The sequence below is a fragment of the Podarcis gaigeae genome (assembly GCF_964106915.1).
Source record: "Podarcis gaigeae genome assembly, chromosome: 15".
NCBI classification, from domain to species: Eukaryota; Metazoa; Chordata; class Lepidosauria; order Squamata; family Lacertidae; genus Podarcis; species Podarcis gaigeae.
In genome coordinates, this window is record NC_139692.1 from 7,603,387 (window position 1) to 7,628,900 (window position 25,514).

At 49.8% G+C, this 25,514-nt stretch overlaps 4 protein-coding genes across 4 annotated transcripts in view; all 4 read left to right on the plus strand.

Annotated features, from left to right (window-relative positions):
* The window catches only part of LOC310832040 (uncharacterized protein), a 40,397-nt gene extending 32,583 nt beyond the window's left edge, over window positions 1-7,814 (plus strand). Inside the window, exons 24-32 of the mRNA XM_083713372.1 lie at window positions 526-638; window positions 1,408-1,526; window positions 1,702-1,862; window positions 2,210-2,322; window positions 3,094-3,218; window positions 3,625-3,843; window positions 4,846-4,950; window positions 6,286-6,375; window positions 7,583-7,814. Coding sequence (XP_083569498.1) covers window positions 526-638; window positions 1,408-1,526; window positions 1,702-1,862; window positions 2,210-2,322; window positions 3,094-3,218; window positions 3,625-3,843; window positions 4,846-4,950; window positions 6,286-6,375; window positions 7,583-7,734 — 1,197 coding nt within the window. The 3' untranslated portion in view covers window positions 7,735-7,814. The remainder of the gene's footprint in view (window positions 1-525; window positions 639-1,407; window positions 1,527-1,701; window positions 1,863-2,209; window positions 2,323-3,093; window positions 3,219-3,624; window positions 3,844-4,845; window positions 4,951-6,285; window positions 6,376-7,582) is intronic.
* The window catches only part of LOC310832095 (beta-4C adrenergic receptor-like), a 685,807-nt gene that overhangs the window by 481,783 nt on the left and 178,510 nt on the right, over window positions 1-25,514 (plus strand). The gene's annotated exons all lie outside the window — the stretch shown is intronic.
* LOC310832160 (leucine-rich repeat-containing protein 26-like) lies at window positions 8,100-11,406 on the plus strand. The gene is made up of 2 exons (XM_083713788.1): window positions 8,100-9,620; window positions 10,960-11,406. Exons 1-2 carry the CDS (start codon window positions 8,948-8,950, stop codon window positions 11,229-11,231), a joined length of 945 nt encoding a protein of 314 aa, XP_083569914.1. The 5' UTR covers window positions 8,100-8,947; the 3' UTR covers window positions 11,232-11,406.
* The window catches only part of LOC310833008 (uncharacterized protein), a 37,436-nt gene continuing 32,757 nt past the window's right edge, over window positions 20,836-25,514 (plus strand). Inside the window, exons 1-5 of the mRNA XM_083715367.1 lie at window positions 20,836-20,842; window positions 21,404-21,489; window positions 22,158-22,312; window positions 24,131-24,261; window positions 24,434-24,558. Coding sequence (XP_083571493.1) covers window positions 21,408-21,489; window positions 22,158-22,312; window positions 24,131-24,261; window positions 24,434-24,558 — 493 coding nt within the window. The 5' untranslated portion in view covers window positions 20,836-20,842; window positions 21,404-21,407. The remainder of the gene's footprint in view (window positions 20,843-21,403; window positions 21,490-22,157; window positions 22,313-24,130; window positions 24,262-24,433; window positions 24,559-25,514) is intronic.

Genomic DNA, 25,514 nt, shown 5'->3' on the forward strand with positions numbered 1-25,514 from the left:
TCCCAGGTGGCATGGCTGGCGCTCCTTGCTTCACTGTGGGGTAGCTGGCAGTAAGCTTGTGTGGCCCAGTTCAAGGCCAGTATATGAAGCCCTAAATGACTTGGGCCCATGCACCTTCCCCATTGCCAACCATCTTGGACTCTGCAAAATCAGTAGGTGAGGCCTATTCAGGGATGTTACTACAGGGCCTTTTCAGTGGTGGCTCCCATTTTGTGGAGTGCCCTCCTCACTACTGACTTTTAGGAGGAAATTTCCAAGCATTCCTGTTTGCCAGGCATTTGACGGCTGAAGGACAATGTTCCTGGCAACCAACCCTCAGATCACTGGGTTGGAGAACGTTTCCCACTTTTTGGAGGCTGTTTTAACTCTTTATAGGTGTTTATACCTACAAACATTTTGTTTCAATATATGGAGCTATGAAGCACATTGCTGCCACCAGAGAGCTGAATGTTCATGTTGTAAATGAGCAGGTTAAACCAGCGGAATGAGCCTCCTCTCCCACCCCCGTCCGTTCTTCCCCTCCAGGCCTGGATAGCAGCCATGGTGCAGAAGAACAGCTGGACAGGGCTGAATGATGTCGACAGAGACGGGACTTGGACATGGGCAGAGGGCCGAGCAGCCAACCTCTCTTCTCCCTGGTGAGTGTTTTGGGGGCAGGTGGCTGCCTTCAAGCAGACATGGGCAACCAGGCCAGCATTGACAAGAAAGACTCCCTCTGTGCTGGGCCAAGGGTTGAACCTGGGACCTCCAGCCGGCGTGGCCTGTCCTGTTTCGCTGCCTGAGGCAAAACATGACAGTGCTACCTATGCTGTCTCTAATTACAGGGGGCGTGTGGCTATGGCTTCTGGGTTCTGTCAAGGTCTTGCGAGCATGCCATGAGATCACGTGCTGTTCTTGCAAGATCACCCTGGAAGCTGCTGCTGCAGCTGCTTCACTTCGATTCAGTGGAGACATGGGTGGTGGTGGGATTCACACCCATGGAGGGGCCCCTTGGATTCTGTCACCTGAGGCAGCTACCTCAGTGTGCCTCATGGAGGGGCCGGCCCTGTTCTACAGGCAGAGCAGGTGCTTCACCACTGACGGAGGGGCTCCCTTTATATATTGGCCTTCTGGCAACCAACTTATCCAGAACTCCAGCAAACCTGAATCACAGAATCGTAGAGTTGGAAGGGACCCCAAGGGACATCTAGTTCAACCCTTATGCAGCTTCTGAAGGAGTGATCATCTCCCTGCATCTCCCGCCACCACACTGTCAGAACTGCACCACCAGCTTGCAAAACTTAGCACCTCATCCCTGGTCCCCATTGTCCTTCCTTCTCTGTCTGGCATGTGACTTTGGCTTCCTGGGCACCTGCCATTCCTTGTCAAGAAGTTGGTGGTCCCAGCCCTTTTTGCTTCCCTCGCTAGGTTGGCGGACACACAGCTTGCTACCGGGGGCTGCCTGGAGATTGGGCCGCAGGGAGAGGGGCAGGTGGCTGCATCCTCCTGCTCCGAGCTCAAGCCGTGGGTGTGCGAGGGGCCACTGGGTAAGTGCTTGGCAGGACTTTGGAAGGGGACAATGCCACCAGGTCCCAGTGCTCTCACCTGGCTCTCTTGGCCAGAGAGCCTCTGCTCTGGATTTGGGAAGGATGGACTGTAGCCATAATCAGGGAAAGCAGCTTGGGCCTCGTTCTGGATAATGTCCCCCCGCCTCCTCCTCAGCACCCCGGAGTTCCTGCCCAACGGAGCCCGGGTGGAGCCACTGGAATGGCAGCTGCTACTTCTGGGACCCCTCCTTGGCCAGCGAGTGGCAAGAGGCCCTACATGCCTGCCGGAGATTCAAGAATACAGAACTGCTGCACCTGACCTCTCCGCAAGAGAAGGTATGGCTTTTCTGTACCAGCATCTCTCCAGGAGCACAGGGCCCCTCATGATGACCTTTGATGGCATGCTGCCCATGGAGTTGGGCTGCAGTTTCCAGAAGACGGCTCCCTCACTGGCCCTCCCCTCAGCCTGCAATCAAGGGGCAAGTGGTGCTTGCCCTAGGGAAGCTGGAGCCCTCTCCTTCCTTGATATTGACCTTTCTGGAGAACCCTGTGCCACCCTGTACGTGCCCAAGTCCTCCACCCCTCTCCATGCAGGGAGGCAGGTGAAAGGTCAACTGAGGCATCATGGGATGGTTGCCTTCTTTCCACCCACCCTGAGGTTGCGGTTGCCATGTTTGTTCTAGGACTGGGTCCGCTCAAACTTTGGAGGCTCCTTCTGGACGGGCTTGAATGACCTGAAGGAGGAATCCGTCTTCCGGTGGACAACACAGGAGCCCCTCAGCGAGCAGATGGGACAGTGAGCACCCGGGTGGTTCCTCCAGGGCCCTTTCCCCCTAGATATGACTGCCCTGTGGGCGAATGGTGCTGGGGAAGGTCATGCCCCACCAAGCTTTAAGTAGATCAGCTCAGACATCCCCCCCAACAATGTTATTGTTTTGTAATAGAAAATTGCTCAGCTTAATCCAAAATGACCCAGCTGGCATTGCAGCCCCTGACTGGGCACATGCAATGGGATCCAATCCCAACCCAACTCCTGTGAGTCTCCTCCCTTATCCATCAGAGCTTCCTGACATCAGTGGCTGGGAAAACTGCATTTTCCATTCCTCCTTGTACCTGGTGTGCTGTATAGCCTGCCTGCATCCCTTCTATCTGTCTGTCTCTCTTTCTCCCTCCCCTCTGCCTGCTGCCACCATCAGTGTAGCAACCAATGAATAATGGGGCTGGAAGGAACATAGTTTGAAGGACTGTTGCTGGATGAGAGCTTAGGGGAAGGAGGGAAGGAAGTGAACACTGCCCTAGCTCAGATGAGAATCTGAGCCATGGAAGAATTGGTTGGGAGGGTAATGGTGTTCATCTCATGTTCGAGGAAAGCATTGCATTTTGAACCAGGAAATATGAGATGTGGCAATACCTCTGATGATGAATTGAATTTATATGCCCTGGAGTGCTGGCATCCTAGTCGAGAGCATTTGCAAAATTCCTTTTGGAGGGAGCTCTTGTGACCTCCCTCCCCAGAGCCCTGGAGCACAAACAACCCTCTTCCTTTTGCTTTTGTGTGTGGGGAAAGGTACCTGAAGGATGATATGGCTGATGGGGGCCTGAAGGACTGTGTGTGGTTCAACTCATCAACGGGGCTTCTCGGTGATGCCAGCTGCAAGGAGGAGAGGCCCTTTCTGTGCAAATGTAGTGAAGGTAATTAGTTTATTTGTTGAATTTGTGAGTTGCTTTATCTTGCCCAGGGCAACCCAAAGCTTCTTACAACCAACCCAACCCTCTTTCCCTGAGGAGGGAGCACACAATCCCCGTTGCTCTTTCTGAATGCTGAAACTGGGCCCCTGCCCATGCATGTACCCCTTTTGAAAGCTACCTGAGACCCCTGGCTGTTATTTTTACTTGTTGGTTATGATGGTCTTTTCTTCTGCTCTGCTCTTTCACTTTGCTTTTATGCGAGTCACCTTTGGGGGTTGTTTGGGGGACGAAAAGCCGCATTCGAATGCATCCGCAAATAATTTTACAACATGCCATGTAAACAGGATCTGTTGGTGGTTTTAATTGTGGAGCATTAGCTAAGCTGGCCGCACCATGTTTCCCTTCCCAGCAGCCACAGAATGGTTTGATGAGCAACCTGGCCACGGTGTGGCAGGAGAGCCGTCCGTGCTGTACCCCTCCGCTGAGAGCCTGGAGCAAGCGAAGCAGGAGTGCCTGATGGAGCACAATGTGTGTGCCGCCGTCCTCCAAACAGAGACTGGCTTCTATCTGATAAGCTCCACAGACAGCATTGTCGCCAAGCCAGATTCAACGCTTTACAGGTGGACCAGTAAGTGGGTCTTGCGTAGGGACAGGAAGAGAACCCTCTTCGTGTCCTCTGCTTGAAGAACCTGATAGTTCCTCCTTGCAGAGGAGTGGAGTTTCCAGGTGTAGCGGCAGTGCACTTCTCTCCAGGGAGAAGGAGGTCTCCTTGGGGGCTTTCAGAAGGATCTCTAAAGCCCCTGTGAGCAGCAGGGATGCTGGAGTAGATCTTGCTTAGATCAGCAGGGCTCTTCTTATGTCCTTATGAGAGAAAGGCATCACCAAAGTGTAATTCTGAACCATGATTTACCTTGGAGTCAGCACTGCCTGCCCAGGGGCAGAGGGCTGCCACCCCCAACGATCTGCAGCATGCCTGCATCCTGGCTGCTCCGGTGAGGAGCACATACAACAGGTCATCCAGGTCTGCAATGCAAAGGCCTCAGGGTCTGTCCAAACTGGGGTTAATGCAGATCATGAACCACTCACGCCTATGTTATTCCCCCACTCATCCATGTGGGGTTTCTCCTCCAACATCTCCTCCCTAAACCCAGAAATTCCTTGTGCTTTGAAAATCCAAACAGGATTTGGAGCTGCTTCCATGTGCAAGACATGAAACTGGTGCAGCTTTCCCTGTTGATTATAGGAAGAACTTCATCTGCTGGACTTCTGTGCATCATGCTGATGTTAAAGAACAGCGAAAAAGCAATGGGGGGGGGGGGGAGTGTCAAGCCAGCTGCAGTCTGTGGGCCAGCCTAAAAGGCGAAGCCACTGTCCATCTCGGCCTCCTTTCTCCGCCCTCATTGGCTTGCCTGAGAGCCAAGTTGAAATAACAGCAGCAATAGTCACTCAAGTCAGGTGTTTGATGAGAACATCTTGCTGGCTTTTAATGCTGTGTGTTATGTAGCAAAGCCCCAGGAACGTGGTTGCTTGGAGGAGAGAGCTGTGTGTGATGTCAGCTGCTTCTGGGGCCACCATGCCATTCCCTCTCATGCCTGAACCCTGCTGCACTCATCGCTCTGTTTCCTTTCAGTCTGTGCAGAGGGCTTCAGCGGCCCCTCCTGCCGTAGGGCCTCGGCACCCCCACCACGACCTGCCTGCGACTGCAGCGGCCGATTCCAGACAACAGCTGAGAAAGGTGAGGGAGCCGGCAGTCGTTGTCACAGAGCCTCTCTTGGGGAGCAGCAGTGGCTCAAGAAACTCATTTTTTTGCGGCCTGTGCCAACATTCCAGTGGGTTACATAACATGGCTGGCAGGCTGTGGCCACTTAGGAGTGCAGAAGTACCTGCTCAGTTGCTGAGCACCAAACCTGGAGGATTGTGGTTCATCCTAGCAGCAGTGTGTGTGTGTGTTTGAGAGAGAGAGAGAGAGAGCACATCTTAGTCATACATACCTGTGTGTAGCTGCTCCCAGCAGGACATCCTGTTCCTGCCAGCTGTCCTGGGCAACCCCAGTGACAGAAACCTGCTTGTTGCAGAGGCGGGTGGGGACAGCGGGCACAGAGTAGTCTGTTTACTTTCCTGACGGAACAGGTTCCTATGCATTCCTTTTGACATGGCATAGCTGCAGTCCTATCCCCACTTACCTGAGAGTAAGTTTCGTTAAATTCAACAAGACTCATTTCTGTGTAGACACGATTAGTATGGTGCTGTTAAACATGATCTGCCCTCTCAGACTGGAGGTGACGAATTTCCTCCCCCTTCTCCTGGATTGTATTCTGGGTCTCTCCCCCCCCCCCCCGGGGCCCCTTCCTATCCTTGTCTGCTTTATTTCCACTTGAGAAAGGTGCCATCAGAAGGTGAGCCTGATGCTATGCTGGGCCCTGCAAAATGGGGGGGGGGCAATATGTCTTCACTGAGTCGTGGAGAAGCAGGGGTAGAGGGAGGCCTAAGTGGGGTGGGTGGAAATATAGACTTGCATTTTTGTGGCAGCACCAATTGCATTTCTTAGATAACTTATTCAGGAAGCAAATTCGCTCCTTCGGTTAACAGTGAATGACTTCAGCGGACTCTCTTGCGCCTGGTGCGTGACGCTAGCCAGTCCTTAGATCGATCGTGTTGAGAATGGAACTTTCTGACCCAGCCTTCAGCCCTGTACATCTGGGGCTTGGCTCTGTTACTTCAGCAATGGTGGAAAGCCATAGGCTGAGATGCTTGGGGTGGGAAAGGCATTCCAGAGCTGTGGGGCAGCCCCTTCCCTGGCCCTTGGAGGGTGTTTTCACCAGAGTCTGGCACTGTCCAATCCTCCTACCATGTGTGCTGACCCCGCCATTTCCTGGTTCTGCCATCCTTCCTTTGCACAGAGTATGGGTTTTGCGGTGTGTGGGGGGGGGGGGGAGAAGTTGACTTAAACCAGTTTACACTGTTGGTAGCATAGATATTTGCATAGTTACATCCTGCCGAGTAGGAAGAGGAGGCGGCGAGTCTGAGGTTTTGCCTGAGACAAATAACTAAGGGGCCTTTCTTGTTGCAGTCTGTGGTGTCCCAGTGCAGACGTGTGTGGAGGACTGCCAGCAAATGACAACCTGGAGCAATTGCTCTCTCTGTCTGCCTGCCTGTACTGGTAAGCAAAGAGCCCCTGTCCTGTGAGTTGGGTTGGGAGCACATGGGCAAACCCTCCGCATTCTCTGGGCCCTCAGTCTCTGGGCTTAGATTTCCAAGGATAACAGCTTTCTTTCTTAAAACAATATCCCTGGTGTGTTATTCCTTGGCATGGCATGGCGTAAATAGTCTGAGTCCTGCATATCCTTACAAGCCACTTTGCAGGACCTCAATCTTTCTGCAAGGTAAACAGAATAAAAATAAACATTGCAAAGCCCAAGCTCCCCATTGAAGCAGAGCTGCTTGCCAGACCTTGGCTTCTTTGCATATGGAGAGGTATTTTGCTAAACCTGCCTGAGCCACTGAAAACCGGCCTTACCAGGCTTCATTCTTCTTCATTTATTGTTTTGTGTATTTGTACACTTTACTGGCTGTGCTGGCAAGCTGAGCAGAGGTCCATGGCCTGCTGTTTATAGTAGGATCCCAATGGATGCAATGTTAAGTGTTGTTGAATTTGGACTTGGTGATGAGGAGAGGGTGAAGCACTCAGAGGCCTCTGGCAGCCGGTACCTCTTATTTGGGTGGGTGGGGGACACGGCAGGTGGCCAGGCTGTGTCTTGTGGCCACTAGTACAGCACAAGTCCAGTGACACCAGATCCATACACTTGCTGCCCAGTTCCTTAAACTGCACAGCTCCTTGCCACTTACCTGTTGACGGGGCTCGTGGGATACTTCCTTGCTAGTTTTGTCTGACTGGTTGCTGGCTGCTTCCTTTTTTCCAGAGCACCAGCCCTAAAAGTTAGGATTGTGCTTTGTATCAGTAGCTCCACCTCCTGCCCCTGCCACGCCCCTCCTCTTTAGTTCTATGTTTAATAAATGTATATCTTGCCTTTCCTCCCAAAGATGGCCAGGGCGGCAGCGAGTAACAAAACATTACCCAAAACATTTTAAAATGCTTCCAGTGCAGAGGCAGATTGGAAAAAGTCTCAAACTGAAAGTGTTGTTGGAAGAGGAAGGTCTTCAGCAGAGATGGTACTTCCCCTATGCTGCCTCTCCCAGCAAGGAGCCCTCTTTGGGTAGCTGAAATGCTTCTTCAGCTGACAGCTTTGTGCTGGCAGGAAGGGGTCCAGCACAGGACCCTCCTCCCTCCTCGGGTTGGTCTGGGCATGGAGAAGTCGGCAGGTACGGAACCAGCCACCCAGTGTGCTTTCTTTTCCTCTATCCCCCAGAAGTGACCCTGATGAGCGGCCTAGATCCTGAAGAGCTGGCCCTCATCACCATGGTCCAGTACAAAGTGCTGCACTCCCTCAACCTCACCGCAGAAGACGAAAGGGACCGGGGAAACTCCTCCAAAATCATCTATGATGCCAAATACCCATGATGCTGTTTCTGCATCCTGAAGGAAGGAAGCGGCCAATAAAAGGTTTTTTTGGGGGGGTTCGTCCCCTCCTATCTACTTGAGGCTTGCATCCTGAGTGTTCCTGTTTCCACTGGGAGCTTGGCTGCATGGATGGGCCCCTTCCCAGAAGCAGGGGCTCAGGGCAAAGTGGCAAATTTGGGTGTCCCATTTGAAGAGGGAGGGAGTTGTGGCACCTTTCCACTCCGGTTGGCCAGCCAGATGCCTCAATGGGAAACCCTAAAACAGGAGCTGCATGCAAGAGCAACTCTCCTTTGGCTTCCAGCAACGGCTATTCAGAAGCACCCCCTCCCCCCCCATGGCTGTTAGCATCTGCAGTCCATGGGGCACCTCTTGTGCAACTGGAAATGGGCCAGTAGCTGGCCCGCCTTATGGCAGAACAAAAGCTGCTTTGTCAGAGTTTTCATCCACTTCCTCCATCGTCCTGTCCCCTGCAGCAGACAGCCAAGTCCCTCTCTGACTGTCAGGAGCTGGAGTCAAGCGTAGGCAAGGCCCTTGGGAATCCTGGTTCCAGCCTCATGAGCATGTTGTTGCATCATTCCTCCTCCTCTTCAAATTTGCCTAGTCCTTCTCCTGAAGCCATCCAAACTGACTGTCACCCACCTCTTGTGGTGTGAATCCCCTCAGCTATAACTAGGCCTTGTGTTTCAAGGCTGACCTTACCTTACAGGCTTCCTGCTGCGAGCCTGAAATGCCGCTCTGAGCAGCTCCTTGGAGGAAGGGCAGGGTGAAGCACACTAATAAGTAAACCAGTTAACTTGCCTGGCATGATGTGCCAGGGCAGCCTGAGAGCAGCAGCCGAGGGGTGATGCCAGGCAAAGCCAGGAGCCGGCTATCCCAGGGCAGCCTGGTGTGGCTCTTTTGGAGGAGACAGGCTGGGCCCAGGAGGAAGCTGTGGCTTTGCCCCTTGGCAGGCGAGGCTGCCCTGTTAAAATATTTGCTAAGGAAGAGCGAAAGCTCCACCCATCATCAGCTGCACCCAGAAGAGAAGCCAAGTTAATAGCTGGGCAGAAGCAAGGCTGGCATGCAGGACTCTGCTGGAGCAAGGGCAGTTGCTAAGAAGGGGAGCCCGAGAATTGCCCTCCTTTTGCAGGGGAAGGCTGGTGGGTTGGGAGGTTTTTGGCACAAGCTGTGAATCCTGGCCCAGGAGTCAGGGTGGGCATGAAGAGGAGGCTCCATGGCTTGGTGTGGTAGAAGCCAGGTCCTCCCCTCAGGCTCCAGCCTTACCCGCTGCAGTTGCCTTCAGACCTTTGCCACTTTCACCCTCCTCCTCCTCCTCCTCTACCCATCCCCCAGCTGCTCTGCCTGCCCAGCTGTTTGCAGCTGTACCTCTGGGGAAATCAACTGCATGGAGCACAAGCTGCGCTGGGTACCGGAGGACCTTCCAGCCAATGCCACCACTGTCCTGCTGGACTACAACCGCATTGCTACCCTCCAGAACCGCACCTTTGTCGTCCAGGGCGCCCTGCGCCACCTGAGCCTTCGGAGCAACATCCTCGGGGTCATCCACCCCCAGGCCCTGGCTGGCCTTAGTGAGCTGCAGGAACTGGACCTGAGTGGGAACTACCTGATTGTCCTGCAACCCAATACTTTCCTCCCCGTGCCGAGGCTGAGGATGCTGAACCTGGGGAACAACAAGCTCTTGACGCTGGAGCCAGAGCTGCTCAGGTCCTTGCCCCACCTCGAGTCTCTGTTTCTGCAGGGCAATGCGCTTGTTTCACTCTCGCCCGACCTCTTCAGCAACCTGCCTTCCTTGCACTTCCTCAGGCTGCACAACAACCCCTGGGGGTGCACCTGTGCCATCCAGCCCCTCTACCAGTGGCTCACTGACAACGTGGAGAAAGTCCCAGGTGAGCAGGACTCAACAGGGAAGGGGTTGGAAAGCTCACCTGTAGCTGGTGGCTTTAACAGCAACAATCACCATTATTTATAGTTTTATTTCATGAAATTTATATACAGTAGACCCACAACGTAGGCACATTTAACTTTTGCACATTTAGCTTTATGCGCTTGGCAAAAAAAAATAATTAATCATTTTTTTAAAAATGGGTATCTGGGGGGGAAAAGATGTTGACAATTCCACCAGCTGCTGCACCCGTGTTTTGACTCTGCACAATTTTGGCTTTATGCACTATCCCTGAAATGTAACCCCCATGGAGATTAGAGTTGACTGTACTGCTTGATTGCAGAAAACCTCAAAGTGGTTGAAATTTTTATTTTCAGTTCTCTTCCCCTGTTATCTCCGCTGCCCTTCAAAGTTCCAGCAATACAAGTCTGTGAACACATTTTCTCAAAACAAATAAATAAATTGGAGCCATAACAATTTTTTTTAGGGGGAGGATTCAGTTTCCCAAGCAGCTTGCCAAAAAGAATACATGGTGTGTGATGGGCGAAGCAGGGCAGCTGGGAGCAACTGGCTTTTATTATAGCACCATCAGCTCCTTTAGAAATGACTAACCATTTGTTTGTTCATTTAGGGTTGTATCCAACAATGTTCAAAGCAGACCCATTGGAACAAATGAACCTAAGTTAGCCATGTACAGTGGTACCTCAGGTTAAGTACTTAATTTGCTCCAGAGGTCCATACATAACCTGAAGCTGTTCTTAACCTGAACCACCACTTTAGCTAATGGGGCCTCCTGCTGCCGCGCTGCCAGAGCACGATTTCTGTTCTCATCCTGAAGCAAAGTTCTTAACCTGAAGCACTATTTCTGCGTTAGTGGAGTCTGTAACCTGAAGCGTATGTAACCCGAGGTACCACTGTACATTAGTTTCAGCAGGTCTTCTCTGAGTAGGACTAACATTGGATACAACCTTTATTTCTAAATTAGATTCCTTCCCCGCCAGACACCCGGGGAGGGGGGTCACAACTATCTCCGGTTTGGCAATTAATCATGTGGAAGACATATTGATGAACTTTTATGGAGGTTATGGGACCTTGTCAAGCACCACATGGCACTGCTGTTTTGATTTCTTTTCTGGCTAACTTTAGAACAGCAGGTGCCTTGGTCTCCCTAAAAGCTCCTAGCAGAAGCAACCTCCAAGCAATCCACGTTAATTCCTTTGGCAGGCAGCTTAAGATCTTAAACCGGTTTGTGCTTGTTGGTTAGCAATCCTCTGGTCCAACACCCCCAACTGCTGCAATAACCACAGCCTTGCTCTGAGTCTCCGTGTCTCTCCCTTTTCCAGAGGTGGACTCTGTCTCTTGCAAACGTCCCACACAGCTCACCCAACATCCCATCACTGCCATTGGGAACGAGTCCTTTGCTCACTGCCGGGAGCCCTGGCTGAACGTAAAAGATTATGCTTTCTTCCTGCTCATTGGCCCGTCCACCTTCTTAACCAGCATCTGCATCTGCATCCTCTTCGGCTCGCTAGCGGTGGCCCAAGCAAAGATCCTCAAGGTGTCGTCCATCCGGCCAGGCGCCCTGGCAAGGCGTGCAGAGCGCGGTCCTCGCTAGCCAAGCTGCACCTCCAAAGTGCCACTGTTTCGATGACTCCCCCTCAGTCTCTATGGTGTAGTTACGCTGTGGCCCTGCGATGTGGGTCACTGTTACTCCTGGTTTGTTGATGGTATTGAGGGTTTACCTGGATGGGAACGTGAGAAAGCCTTGGGTAAGAGTGTGGGTGTGCAGCTAGAAAACAGGAAGCAGGTTTGCAGTGAAGTGGCAGCAAGCTTCTGGACCTTTCCTCCTATCCCACCCTTTGACCCTAGAAGAAGTGACCCCCACCAGCTCAGTGACCCCCAAGATCACAAGCCAGCCTTGAGTCAAAGGTGACATGCTAGAAGTTTGTGAAATTATAGGCAGGACAGAGAAATGAAGCTGAATGTGGGAAGATTCAGGACAGACAAAAGACAGATTTTCTTCGTGCAGCAGAGCTAAACTGTGGAACTCGCTTCCATTGGGAGACAGTGATGACCACCAACCTAGATGACTTTCAAAGAGGGTTAGACAAATTCATGGCTATTGGTGGCTAAGCTCTGCCTCCACAGTTGGGAGGCACTAAATGCTTCTGAATACCAGCTGGTGGAAACCACAAGAGAGGAGAAGGCCTGTGTGATCAGGTCCTGCTTATGGGTTTTCCAAGGTGAGAACAGATGCTGGACAAAATGAGTCCCCATTGGCCTGATCCTGCAGGGCTCTTTTCATGTTCTTGCCAACAGAAATGCGACTGGGTGGAGCAGTGTTGACATCAGCAGCTGTGGACAGAGGCAGTGCTGAGTACCCTTCTTCTGCTCTGCTGCGTGTCAGCACCATCACTGGCTAGAGTGTGTTTTGCAGCCGCTAGCACAACAGAGGGGACCCAATCAGCTTCCAGCTAGCGCTCTAAAGCAGGGGTCAGCAAACTTTTTCAGCAGGGGGCCAGTCCACTGTCCCTCAGACCTTGTGGGGGGCCAGACTATATTTTGAAACGGAAAAACACACACAAATTCCTATGCCCCACAAATAACCCAGAGATGCATTTTAAATGAAAGGACACATTCTACTCATGTAAAAGCACACTGATTCCCGGACCATCCGTAGGACGGATTTAGAAGGCGATTGGGCCGGATCCAGCCACTGGACCTTAGTTTGCCTACCCATGCTATAAAGCTATCAGCTGCTGGGCCAACTCCTTCGTCTGAGACCTGATTCTCTTCAGTTTAAGAAACTTCCTTGGCACTTGTCCTCTTTCGTGGCACAGCAAGTGTTCTGAGATGATGCCACATAAGCCCCTGACTCGCCCAATAACTGCAAGCCTACAGCAAAAGGTAGGGTTCGAACACAGAGATCAGCAACCAATCCTGTGGCATACCCAAATCTGTGACTCTGAGATGGCTGGTTGGGTGGGCTGGCTTCTCAGGACGGGAAGGATACAGAGAGGACTGAGCCAGCACTCACCTCTGCACAAGTTTCTGTTGCACTTAGGAGAGCTTTAGGGTCTGAACAAACATAGAGGGGAGAGGGTGGATGTGGCAGGCATGTAAAGGTAAAGGGACCCCTGACCATTAGGTCCAGTCGTGACTGACTCTGGGGTTGCGGCACTCATCTTGCTTTATTGGCCGAGGGAGTTGGCGTACGGCTTCCAGGTCACGTGACCAGCATGACTAAGCCACTTCTGGCGAACCAGAGCAGCGCACGGAAATGCCGTTTACCTTCCCGCCTATTTATCTACTTGCACTTTGATGCGCTTTCGAACTGCTAGGTTGGCAGGAGCTGGGACTGAGCAACAGGAGCTCACCCTCTCGTGGGGATTCGAACTACTGACCTTCTGATCAGCAAGCCCTAGGTTTTGTGGTTTAGACCACAGCGCCACCCAGCTCCTTAGATGGGGATGTGGGTCGATGCTACGCCTAGTCTGGTGCTAGAGACAGAGGTGGCTACTGGATGCCTCCCATGATGACCGCAAAATGGCTGCCTTTTCATCCTGGAGGTTGGAAGGCTGCTGACCCCTTTCAGCCTGCAGCTGAGCCCATGCAAGGCTGCTCCCCCAAATAGGTAACCAGAGACAGAATCTTACTCTTCTGCACACATTCCCACCCGTCTGCTGCACAGTTGCCTAGGATTCTATGCTTGGGGTGGAAGTTCACTTTATTCACTGGTTGCCAGAAAAGAGGTACGTCTAAAGCTGGTGATGCAAAAGGAAATTTGCTTCCTGCTGAGAAACGTCACTGCCAGGCAGAGTAAGCAACGCTGAGCTACATGAGGAAATAATCTGACCCTGGGAAACAATAGGCTCCCATGTTTCCCAGAGCCAGGAAAAGTGGTGCATTCTTGCAATTTCCCTAAAATTAATTGTCAATGTATTGGGGAAGGCGTGTTCCCATGTGATAAGTTTTAAAGTAATAAAACACGGTCCACTTTGCTCTGCACATGCTCAGAGGTGCTGTCAGTAGGCAGGCCAACAGCATCCGTGCAGCAGAAGTCTTGTATATAGCAGCTGAAACCAGGACAGGGACACTGTGGCCCAGATAGCCAGTCCTGCTTCACTTCCTGCTGTGTCTTACTCCCAGGTCCCACAGCACTTCCTCAGTCTGAGCCATCTGCTGCGGTCAGAATGCAGCAGGGTAGAATAAGATGCCACCTCACTTCCTTTCAGGCAAAGCAAGCTAAATTTGGCCTCACCATTCAAACTAGGGGCACCCTTGTGGCGAAAAGCTACCCTTCCAGGTTTCCAGTCCCTGCCATCTGCCTTCCGGACGCCTATCTCACCCGCTCCCTGTTTCTGCCTCCTGCTTCGTCCTTCAGCTGCATGCAACTGTCAGGTCAGGGCTACAAACTCCTTTGCAGGTTCCCATCTCCGCTTCACACCACCTGCAGCTGCTGCAATTTGACCTTGACACCTCTCCAGCACATGCCGTGGGGCAGGTGGTGTTCTTAGGGCTGCCGTTTTAAAAGCAGTAGCTGTCAGGAGCTAGAGTCAAGCATTAGGTCAGCTAACAAAGAAAAGCACGGTGTCAGTGAAGTTAACTCCTTATTCGAGAAACCGAAACGGCACAGGCCTAGTGGTCCCAGTGGTCCCAGCAACTCTTCCCAGTAGGTCTTGCTCCAACAAAGTAGTTGCGAGGAGGTCCCTGCCTTCCCAGAACTTCCTAAGGCTCCTCCTCTCCAGGGTCTTTCCCAAGCAGTCACAAACTGCTTGCACACAGCCCCTCTCTGCTCTGACCTCTTCATTTCTCTGTATGTTCCAGGGGGGTGGAGCTGGTCCCAGCAGGAAGGGGAGATTCCCTGGCTTCTTCAGCAGTCTGCCTCACCTCCTCTCCAGCCCCTGATTCTGGACTGCTCTCTTCCTGCTTACTAAACCCTGTTAACCCTTCAGCTTCCAACCCCTCCTCCTTCCAGTCTTCTCCCTCTTCTCCCTCAGACCACTCATCGTCATCCCACCTCCAGTCACCTGACTCTGAGCCTTCTGGGTGAAAAAACATCAGTTTGCCATATTCAGGTATTCTCCCTGAGGTTTCAGAAACTCTGAATGCCGACATTAGGAAGCATCAGGCACTCCCTGAGCTATCCTTGGGGAAACAGAGACTTAAAGTTGCAGCAAATTGGGTGTGACGACTAGAGGTGAGTCAGAAACGAATGTGGACAGCAGACAGTAGGGTTTGGCAGGCAGCCCCGTATGAAGGCAGTCGCCCTGCTGCACTGGTTTGGCTACATTAGCTGGCAGCCAGTTAACCCTAACACACAAACATTTCTCTTTCCACAGAGTCACAGTTCAGTTCCTTACTTTCCGAAGTCCATCTGTGCAATATAAGGGCTTATACACATGACCCTTCCTCCTCTCTTTCCAGGAACGGTCTGTGATTTAAAGCTCCATGCCCCCCCCCTTTTTTTTGCTCGGGAGCTTTCTCTGCAAAAACTTGCTCTTTAAAGCTCAATCGTAAAGCAAACAGCAATCTGAGGAAAAACTGAATTGACATTTGCTCTGATCCAGATTTAAAGAGCGGGGTTTTGTGGGGAAAGCTCAGGGGGAAACAAAGCAGAAACCATGCTCAGACACGGTGTGTCAAAGCACAGATCAGTGCCTGGAAAGAGCGGGGCAAAAGGTAAATGTGGATAAGGAAAACCTAAAAATAAAAGCCCACTTGTAAAAAGGTGTGCAGGTACATCCCATGTGGGAAGCAAGCAAGGGCTGTGTCACTGCTGCAACTCATGGACCCAAGAACAGAATTTATGTTTTGTGTCTGTATTGAGCAGGTTGCAGAGTGGGCATTCACTGGCCATAGTCAATAATTTAGAGAGCAGAATAATAATTGCTCTGCAGACACAAAAAAGAGAATGCAGCCATTAAAAGGAGAGCCAGTGTGTTTTCACCCTGCAGTCTCTGTACTGCAGACGGTTGGACTATATTGTCCTTTGGGCTTATTCCAATTCTCTGATCCTCCAACCTTTACTTTTCCTTTGGAGCACGTGCCAGGCCCTGAATGAAGTGCTGGCTTTTGAACTTGCTTTTGATCTACCACCCCAAGCTTCAGTTATACAGTATGTTTATCCAGTTAAGGTTCATTCCATTGGAAGGGCTCTCAGAGGAATAGCCTCTGCTTTGCCTGAAGGACGTCCCAGGTTCAACCTTCACTGGCATCTCCAGGCAGAGCTGAGAAAGATTCCTGGCCTGAAACCCGGGAGAGCTCATAATACTGAGCTAGACGGACCAGGAGAGGGAGGCAACTTCCTGTGTTCAGCGCCTTTTTAAAGAGAAATAAACTGGCTGTTTGGGAAGAAGTCAAACAGTGCTCTGCGCAAGAAGGTCTGTGTGGTTTGCTGACTGCCACAAAGGCCTGCCAATCAACACTCTACAGCTTGATGGGGGTTGAGAAAGGGCTTCGTAAGAAAGGCCAACCAATCATCACTCTGCGCAGCTGGATGGAGAGGAAGGTGGCTTAGGGTTGCCACAGTTGCTGGCTAGCTGTTGAGATTCTGCACAGCTGGATCCTGCCGAGGACAGAAAGAAATGGTTGGTTCTACAGTGGTACCTCGGGTTACATACATTTCAGGTTACATACGCTTCAGGTTATAGACTCTGCTAACCCAGAAATAGTACCTCGGGTTAAGAACTTTGCTTCAGGATGGGAACAGAAATTGTGCTCCGGCGGTGCGGCAGCAGCAGGAGGCCCCATTAGCTAAAGTGGTGCTTCAGGTTAAGAACAGTTTCAGGTTAAGAACAGACCTCCGAAACGAATTAAGTACTTAACCTGAGGTACCACTGTACTTCGAAGGCTGGAAGCCCAGAAAGGAACAATGACAACACCATACGAAATCTGTACATTTGTGGGCAGCCTTTCTTGACTAGTCTGCCCTTCAAGGTTGGGTTCTTACTTGAAGGAAAAAAAAAATCTGTGCATGGTAACTAAAATTCTGCAACCTGTACCCCGTCTGTAAATTAAGAAAATGCTTATGACTTCCCCTTGTTTTGCATCGGCTATTCTGCTAATCGTGGGAAGGGACACGGAAGCAGTTCAAGCCCCTCACCCCCCAACCCACAATGGGAAAGTTTTATTTTAAGGGGGCGGGGGTGGAAAGCTGAGTTTTCTGCAACAACCCGTTCCTTCTTTTTGAAATCAATGCAACTTCTTTTTATAAAAAAACGGAATCGCCTGAAGAAAGATGAGCGCCACACCCCATGGTCGCCTTTAACTGGACTTAATCCGTCCAGGGCTCCTTCACCTTTAGCTTATTATTCATAATAATTGGCTACTAATGTCCAGCTAAAAATTCCATAAGTGCACACATCTATTTACGAGATCAGAGCCGGAAGGCACCGGTTCCCCCTCCCTTCTCCCCTCCCCACCTGCCTCCCGGCGCCGCTACTCACTGAGCTCGGACACGACTCCGCTCACCATCCCTCGAATAGCCCGCAGCGCTACTGCGCAGGCGCTCATATAGGCGCTCCTCGCCGGGCTCTGCCCTCCCTCCCTCCCTCCTTCTCCGGCCCCGCCCCTCCCGCGAGCCGGCGGGGAGGACCCGGAAGTAGCGGGCGGGAGAAGGAGCTGGCCAGGGTGCTGAGCGGAGGCGGGAGGGGAGGGGAGAAGGGGCATCTGTTTTCAGCCAGAGCTCCACGGGGAGCGCCTGGGACCTAAACCCTGGACCTGAATATATATACAGATCATATATTATCATAGAGCTTGGCAGTGCTCCTGAGCATGTGCAGTGTGCTAGCTCCACTCTGCTGAATCAATCAATGACTCCATCCATTTGTTTCAGTCACTGACCAGAGTGAATTCCACTCTGCTGTGTACTACATTTGCTAAAGAGGAGCCCTTCCCATGCAAGAATCTTTGTCTCCTCTGGAGAATATTGAGTGCAATTCTCCATAATAATAACAATAATAATAATAATTTATTATTTATACCCCGCCCATCTGGGCAGCTTCCAACAAAACACTAGAATACAATAACCTATTAGCATTAAAAGCTTCCCAGATGGGTAGAATATAAATGATATTACTACTACTACTACTACTACTACTACTACTACCTGCTTGGGAACAGGGTGAAGATTTTGGGAAAATGTGTTTGGTTTTTTTGTTCTCCTCCAGTTTCAACTGCAACCATTGAAAGGTTCTGAATCTATCTAGTAGAAAAGGGATGGGGAACATGTGACTCATCTGATATTGTTGAACTACAACCCCCGTAGTTCTGGACCCTGGTCACACAGATACCCCATCCATGCAGCAGAGAGTAGGAATGTATGCTATTGACCCCAATAGTGTTTGCTAAAGATATGCCATTCACATGCGATACTCCCTGGAGAATATTAAGTGAAATTCCCTCACTGCTTGGGAACAGGGTGAAGAATCTGAAGAAACAGTTTTTGTGATATGTGCTATTGTCCCCAGTATAGTTTCTGACTGCTTTGGCAAGTGCTTTCACACATGACGCTAAAGGGCACACCCAATTCTAGCTTGAGCTACACGTTCTGTATGTGAATGTTATTAAGGCGGCATAGATTTATTAGAAGAGCGTCCACGTCAAAGGGCATGTGTGCCAGGAAGTCCCACACTTTATTTATTACCATTTTTAGCAGCAATGTAAAAAACCCCAGCATAAGAACAAAACACACAGTATAACTTTGTAGTCATAGATATGGCAACATTAATATTGGCTCATAATATTGATGTAACCATATCCACAAATAATAATAATAATAATAAGGTGTCACTTACTGGGGTTGACCTATAAAGTCTTACACAGCTCAGGACCCCAGTGCCTTAAAGAACCACCTCTCCCCATACAAACCACCCCAGACCCTGTGCTTGTCATCTGAGGCCCTTCTCTATGTCCCACCTCGCTGAGAGGTTCGGAGGGTGACATCTAGGGATTCACCCATCCTTAGAGTGGGGTGTGCTGTTGTGCCAGACCTATAGTCTTTAGGCCTCTCCTTTTTGGCTCTAAAGGTCATTCTCCTGGGCCACATTGTTGCTTGGATGTTGTCATCTTCCTGCATATGGGGTTCTCTGTCAGGGGTGGGTTTGAGCTGATGGACAGTGTGAACTATGGGTTAAAATTAAATGGTCTCATGTCTTGAGACCAATCCCCCATGTCCGGTTGTTCTGAGATAAGGGTGCCATGTGTCACTGGGTTACCATAGCGATACCAGGGAGGTCAAGTGTATGACTTGTTGAGTCATTTCATGACTACGTGTAGAGATGGGTATCGTAGTCTCTAGGACATTACATGCCTTGCTGCTGTCCTGTTTGCATGTCAGGAGCCTGAGTAAGGTGTAAGTGTGTAATAAAAAACACCAGTCTCAGTGAAGTTAACTCTTCATTCAAAAAAACTAAAACTACACAGTCCTAGTGATGCCAGCAACTCTTCTCAGTACCGGTAAGTCTTGCCCCAATGAGCCACTTGTGAGGACTGGAGGTCCCTGTCTTCCCTTTGTCTCTAGTCCCCCCCCCCCCAAGCTATTGGAGACTGCGTCTGTACGCAACCAATCTCTCCTCTGATCTTTTCATTTCTCTGTGTTTTCTAGAAGACTGGGGGGTGGGGAGCGCATGTCTGTCTCCTGGCCCCCTCTCCCCCCAAGGGTCATCTAGCTCAACTCCCTGCAATGCAGAATATGCAGGTTGCCCATACGGGGATCAAACTCACAACCTTGGCATTACCAGCTCCTTGCTCTAACCAACGGAGCTGAAACAGTGGTCTACCTAGTCCATGGAATAGCACTGGATTATGAGCTTGTTTCAGCATTAAGATCAGAATCATGGAACTGTAGAGCCCAAGGCTCATCTAATCCAACGCCCCGCAAGTCAGGAATCTTTCCCCTAATGCAGGGCTCGAACCCACGACCCAGAGAAGAAGAGTTCATGCTCTACCAGCTGAGCTATCCCAGGTTGAGAAATGACAGATTGTTCTCACTTTTCAGGCTAGTCTTGGAAAGGGGCCATCTTTCAATATAAATCTTTTGATATAAAGTCAACACATCAAAGCCTGCTGCTCCAGGGTCACGTAAAGCAGATTCCGTTGTTTCTGCTCCTCTTGACGCAAGCAGGATTTCAACACATCCAATCGAGTCAATGCAGCCATTGTTCACCGATTTTTCGGCCTGGTACATTTCCCCTTCTTCAGACATCTCACAATCAGCACATAAAAGAACCATTCATTCATGGTAATGCCCCCAAATATTGTGTGGGTCAATTAGGTGAGGTGCTCATGTCTTATTTGAGCCTTAGGATTGCAGCGTTAGAATCATAGAATCGTACGGCTGGAAGGGACCACAAGTGTCATCTAGTCTAGCCCCCTGCCATGAGATTAATAGTCTTCTAGTCCCACCACCCTGAGATTAATAGTCTTATGTTCTACTGACTGAGCTTTCATGAAGCAAAAGCAACTGCAAAAATTTTCAGCATCAGAATCATACTGCTTCAGAGAGCTAAATAGGTGTGATAGCTCTGTCAGTAAAGCATGAGGTGCTTCATCTCAGGGTTGTGGGTTCAAACCCACGTTGGGCAAAAAACTCCTGCATTCCCAGGTAGGACAATAGGAAAGCTCAGTTGGTAAGAGCATGAAACTCATGAAACTCTTAATCCCGGAGTTGTGGGTTCAAGCCCCATATTAGGCAAACGATTCATGCATTGGCAGGCAGAAATTCAACAGGGGCAGCTGTCTCCCCATCCTAACCAGATGATGTTGAACAAAGCTGTTGAGGTCCGCCACAAAAACATGGTCATTCTGCCAAAGGGCCACCATTCTGCTCTCTTCTTGACCAAGGGAGGTGCTGCTTTTGCCTCATCCATTTTTTCACTTGTCCGGCTATGGGTGTTTTTGGTGTGTGTGTGTGGTCCCCCCCCCAGCAGTTATTGTTTTTGAGTGAAAATTTATTTCCTAATGCCTTGTTTTTCCCCAGTACTGATCATCACCAGTAGAGCACGAGACTCTTCATCTCATCAGAACTAGACCATTCTATGATCTATGACCAGCAGCAACAACTGGTAACAAAAGGCAGGCTGCATTTCGGCCTAGTGGCTGGAACCTTTAAACCAAGCCTGCCTAGAGTTATTGGTTGCTAGGCGGCGCCCCAAAGCAAGCAGGATTTTTGGGTGTGTGTGTGATGTGGTTTTTGTTTTTTTGTGAGAGCACAGAGGCCATTTTGTAAGGTTGCCATATTGGGTGCTTTAACACTCCTAGAGTCTTTCTGCTACAGGGCAGCTCTATAAATTAAGTCAGTTACTATATATAGGGAAAGCCAAGTGTAACTTTGAGAAGGATCTGAAATACTTCCTTTGAAGCTTGAATTTGTTTTATTCTGGATTGTTTGATTTTTTATGGTGGGGGGGGGTGAACCATGTACTCCTTGGAGGGGAAAGTAGGATAAAAATGCAATAAATAAGCTCTTCTGCTTACATCCTTAAGAAAGCTGGAGGGACCAGCTAGATGGAGATGTCAGTTGCCAACCTGGTGCCCAGAGATCTCCACGTGGTCACAATTGGACCTCTGCCCATTGCAAAACTCACCTGGGGAATTTTGAACACTGCTGGGTACAGATACCAGAAAAGTTGCTACATTACCACATGAATTGGTAGCATTGAATTGAAGGCATGAGGAAGACCAGTATGCAGTCTGTTCCTTGACAAGGTTGGGAACATGTCCCGGCAGGCGATGGAGATCTCCTATCCCAGAGAAAGACTAACTGTGATGTAATTTCGATTTTAGGGTGATGGGGCCAGCGGCTCTGAGGAGATCAGAGATGTATCAGAAGATAGTCCGAGTCGTGTTGGGGTTGCTCTTCGCCAGTTCTGGTAGGAAGTTCCTGGAGGAAGACAAGAGATAAAAAGTGGGAAGATCACAATATTTATTTCAAGTGCCCTGGCTTTTCTTTCTTCTTCTTATGGACGCAACTGAGCAAATTCTGAATCATTTTATCTGTGGATAAAATTATGAGGGTGTGTGTGTGTGTGTGTGTGTGTGTGTGTGTGTGCAAGCAAAAGTCCTAGGTGTCAGAGTCAACCCTTCCAAACTGTTAGGCTGCCAAGGCAAAGGAGATAAAGGCTGTCTGTAACCAGCAAGAGCAGTTCTCCTTAGAATAATAGAATCATATATTTGGAAGGGACCACACAGGTCATCTCGTCCAACCCTCTGCAATGCAGGAAGTTGGAGTTATTGTTCTTTTTTGCTCAACTGAGGTTTTAAAGCAGAGATTGGATGGCCATCTGTCATGGAGGGGGTTGGGCTAGATGACCCTCAGGGTCCCTTCCTATTCTATCATTCTGTGGTTCCCAGACCAGCAAGCAGGCCCAACCCAAAAGCATTTCTAGTGCCCAGGAACACCATCTGACATGCCCCTTCCCTCCTTTGTCCAAATCCCCAGCTTTGAGAGGTGGGAACAAGAAGCTACTGTTTTGAAAGTTAGCAACAAGAAGCTAACATTTTACTGATTGGGAAAATGCCACCCTTCCTTTCCACACAGTGCTGGGGGTGTGCCCCCCAAGGTGGATCCTGTACAGGAATGAGCTTTGCCTTTACATCCCAGCTGGCTCTCTTGTTCTGTCCTGGAGTGAAGCCAGAGTCTTCTGCAGGGACCAAAAGGCAGACCTGGTTGTCATCAAGGATTACCACAAGCAGGTAAGAGGCGGATTTTGCAAGCTGCAGGCTGGGAATGCTTTAGTTTGGGAGGGAGGAAGCGAGGGAAACCTCACTTGAGGATGACTGCCTGGCATAGAATCCAGATCTGACCCAGGTATGGCAATGGCCAGGTGCTCTAGGTGCCGTGTTTCATTTCTGCTTTATCTTTTAAAGGAAAAATCTCAAAGTGGTTGACAACCCATTAAAACATCCAATCAAACAATCCAGAAAAAAAAATTCAAGCTTCAAGGAAAATATTGCAGATCCTTCTCAAAGTGACAATTTGATTTCCCTATATTTATTGACCAACTTATTTGATAGAGTGGTCCCATAGCAGAATTTCTTTAGGAAGCCAGTGTGCTGTACTGGTTGAAGAGTTGAACCAGGAGCTGGGAGATCAGGGTTCAACTCCCCACTCAGCCAGTCATGAAGCTCACTGCGTGACCTTGGAGTCAATCACAGACTCTTAACCTACTTTGCAGGGTCGTTGTAGGGATTAACTGAGGAGGAGGCGAACCAAGAGATCTCTGCAATATGCACCCGGCACCTGGCGAATTTCTAACACTGTTCAGAACCCTTTTCTATTCTGCACCCAATGAGGGCTCTTGAGTCCCAGGTTGGCTAGGTCATTTCCTGAGCCCAGGAACATAAACAGCTAGTGCAACTAGCTGAGCATTGTCTGCGCTGACTGGCAGCAGCTCTCCAAGATTTCATGCAAGGACGCTGCCCCAGCGCTACCCAGAGATGCTGCCTTCTGCATGCAAAGCAATTGCCCTAACACCAAGCCATGGCCCCTTTCCTGTAGAAGTCCCTGGCAGAGACCGTTGGGAAAGTGGCAAAAGTTATGCTGCCTGCCTTTGCTCCCACTGCAGGACAACTCACTCGGTAGAGCATGAAACTCTTTTTTTAAAAAAAATATTTTTTATTACAAATTTAAAACATATTATCTTAATACATATCATCCTTAATTCCCCCCATTCCCCCCTCCCCCATAAAATAACCCACCCTCCCCTCCCCCTGATTTCCCTCAGCTCCAGTCTCTGGTTTCTCTACAAATACTATTCTCTGCATATTACAAAACTGTATAAATCCTTAATTTATCTGGCTGGTTATAGTCCATAAAAAGTTTGTGAGTGTTTATTCAAAACCTGCCAAGGAGTCCAGTTCACTTTGTTGTTTCTTTAAGTACTTTGTAAAAGGTTCCCATTCATCATTAAAGTCACAGTTACCCTTGTCCCATAGTTTATGTGTCAATTTTGCCAATTCTGCATAGTCCATCAGTTTCTCTTGCCATAGTTCTTTAGTCGGGGTTTCCTCATTCTTCCATCCTTGTGCTATTAAGACTCTCGCCGCCATTGTTGAATACATGAAGATATTTTTCAGCTTCCTTGGCAGGTCTTTTCCTACAATCCCTAACAGAAATGCTTCAGGTTTCTTAACAAATGTTAGATGGAACATTTTCTTCAGTTCATTGTATATCATTTCCCAAAACTTTTTAATTTCATTACAATCCTACCACATATGATAAAATGTCCCCTCCTTTTCCTTACACTTCCAACACACATTTGAACTGGTTTTATACATTTTACCTAACTGCACTGGAGTTATATACCATCTATACATCACCTTCATATAATTTTCTTTCAGCAAAGAACAATCTGAGAGCATGAAACTCTTAATCTCAGGATTGTGGGTTCAAGCCCCACATTGGGCAAAAAGATTCCTGCATTGCAGGGGTTTAGATTAGATGACCCTTGGGGTTCCTTCCAACTCAACAATGTTATGATTCTGTGGTTTTATTATGCTGCCTTTGCACAGATGTTCCTGACGGAACTCTCAGACAGCACCCGGGAAAATGCCTTGCACTACTGGATCGGGTTAGCATGGCGAGAGGCAAGCAGTCAGCTCGCCTGGGTGGATGGGACCCCATTATCGCAGAGCTGGTACAGGTAAGAGAACCTTGATGCGTGGCTCTGATGGCAGAGGGCTCCAGTGTGGGGCTTCAACCCACAACCCCAAGATCAAGTCTCCTGCTCTGCCGACGGAGCTATCAAAGTGGTTTGCTAAGAGACCAGAAGCAAGTTCTTTGCTTTGGATCTTGAACTCTTTCTGCTTTATCAGAAACTGGCTCCAAGGCCACCCCAAGAAGGAGCGTTGCACACAGCTCGTGGGCATCTACGCTGGCCAGTGGAGGGACTGGGATTGCGGTGCCAACGTCTCCTTCATCTGTGAGATGCCCATGACAGGTAAGAGCAAAGGGGGTGTCTCCCTCCTTGCCAGCCTCGACATTCAGCAGCCAGCAGGAGGCATAATGAGGGAGGCTATAGAAATGCTGCATTTTGCTGTTGAATGGAGAGAGCCAAACCCAGTAGCCCTCGCTAATTTTAATAGTAGTTGTAGTAGTAATTGTTGTTGTTGTTGTAGTATTTATATCCTGCCCATCTGGCTGGGTTTTACCTCCCCAGCACCCAGGGCTGGCATGGGAGGGGTCCCTTCACGCTTCAAGACTTAGTAGCCATTGACAGGCCTCTCCTCTGTGCATCACACTGTTGACTCATGTTACGCTTGTTGTCCACTAAGACCCCTAGACCCTTTTCACATGTACTACTAGTAAGCCAGGTGTCCCCCATCTTATATTTGTGCAGATGGTTTTTCCTACCAAGGGGCAGAACCTTACATTTGTCCCTGTTGAAATTTTGCTAGTTTGGGCTCAGTTCTCCAATCCATTGAGGTCATCTTGAAACCCAATTCTGTCTTCTGTGGCATTAGCTACCCCTTTCATTTTGGGGTCATCTGCAAATTTGATGAGCATCCCCTCAATTCCTTCATCCAAGATGTTGAACTGCAGCGGACCCAGGACAGAGCCCTGTGGCAGCCCCCCTTTCCCCCCAGGATGACGAGGAACCATTAATGAGCACACTTTGGGTTCAGCCAGGCAACCAGCTACAAATCCATCTAACAGTTTCCTCGTCCAGCTCACATTTTACCTGCTTCTTCACAATAATATCATGGGGGATTTTGTCGAAAGCCCTGCTGGGGGAAGTGCAAAGGGGATCTCTGGATTTCAGGAGGAGAAAGTGTGGAGGAGAAGGCTGGGTGGATGAAGGGGAAATAAAGCCAGTGTGGGGAGCTCACCATTTACATTAATCTAAAATGTGGACCTGCCCACCAACTTCATAGCTGCACCTTCTTGTACCTTTCT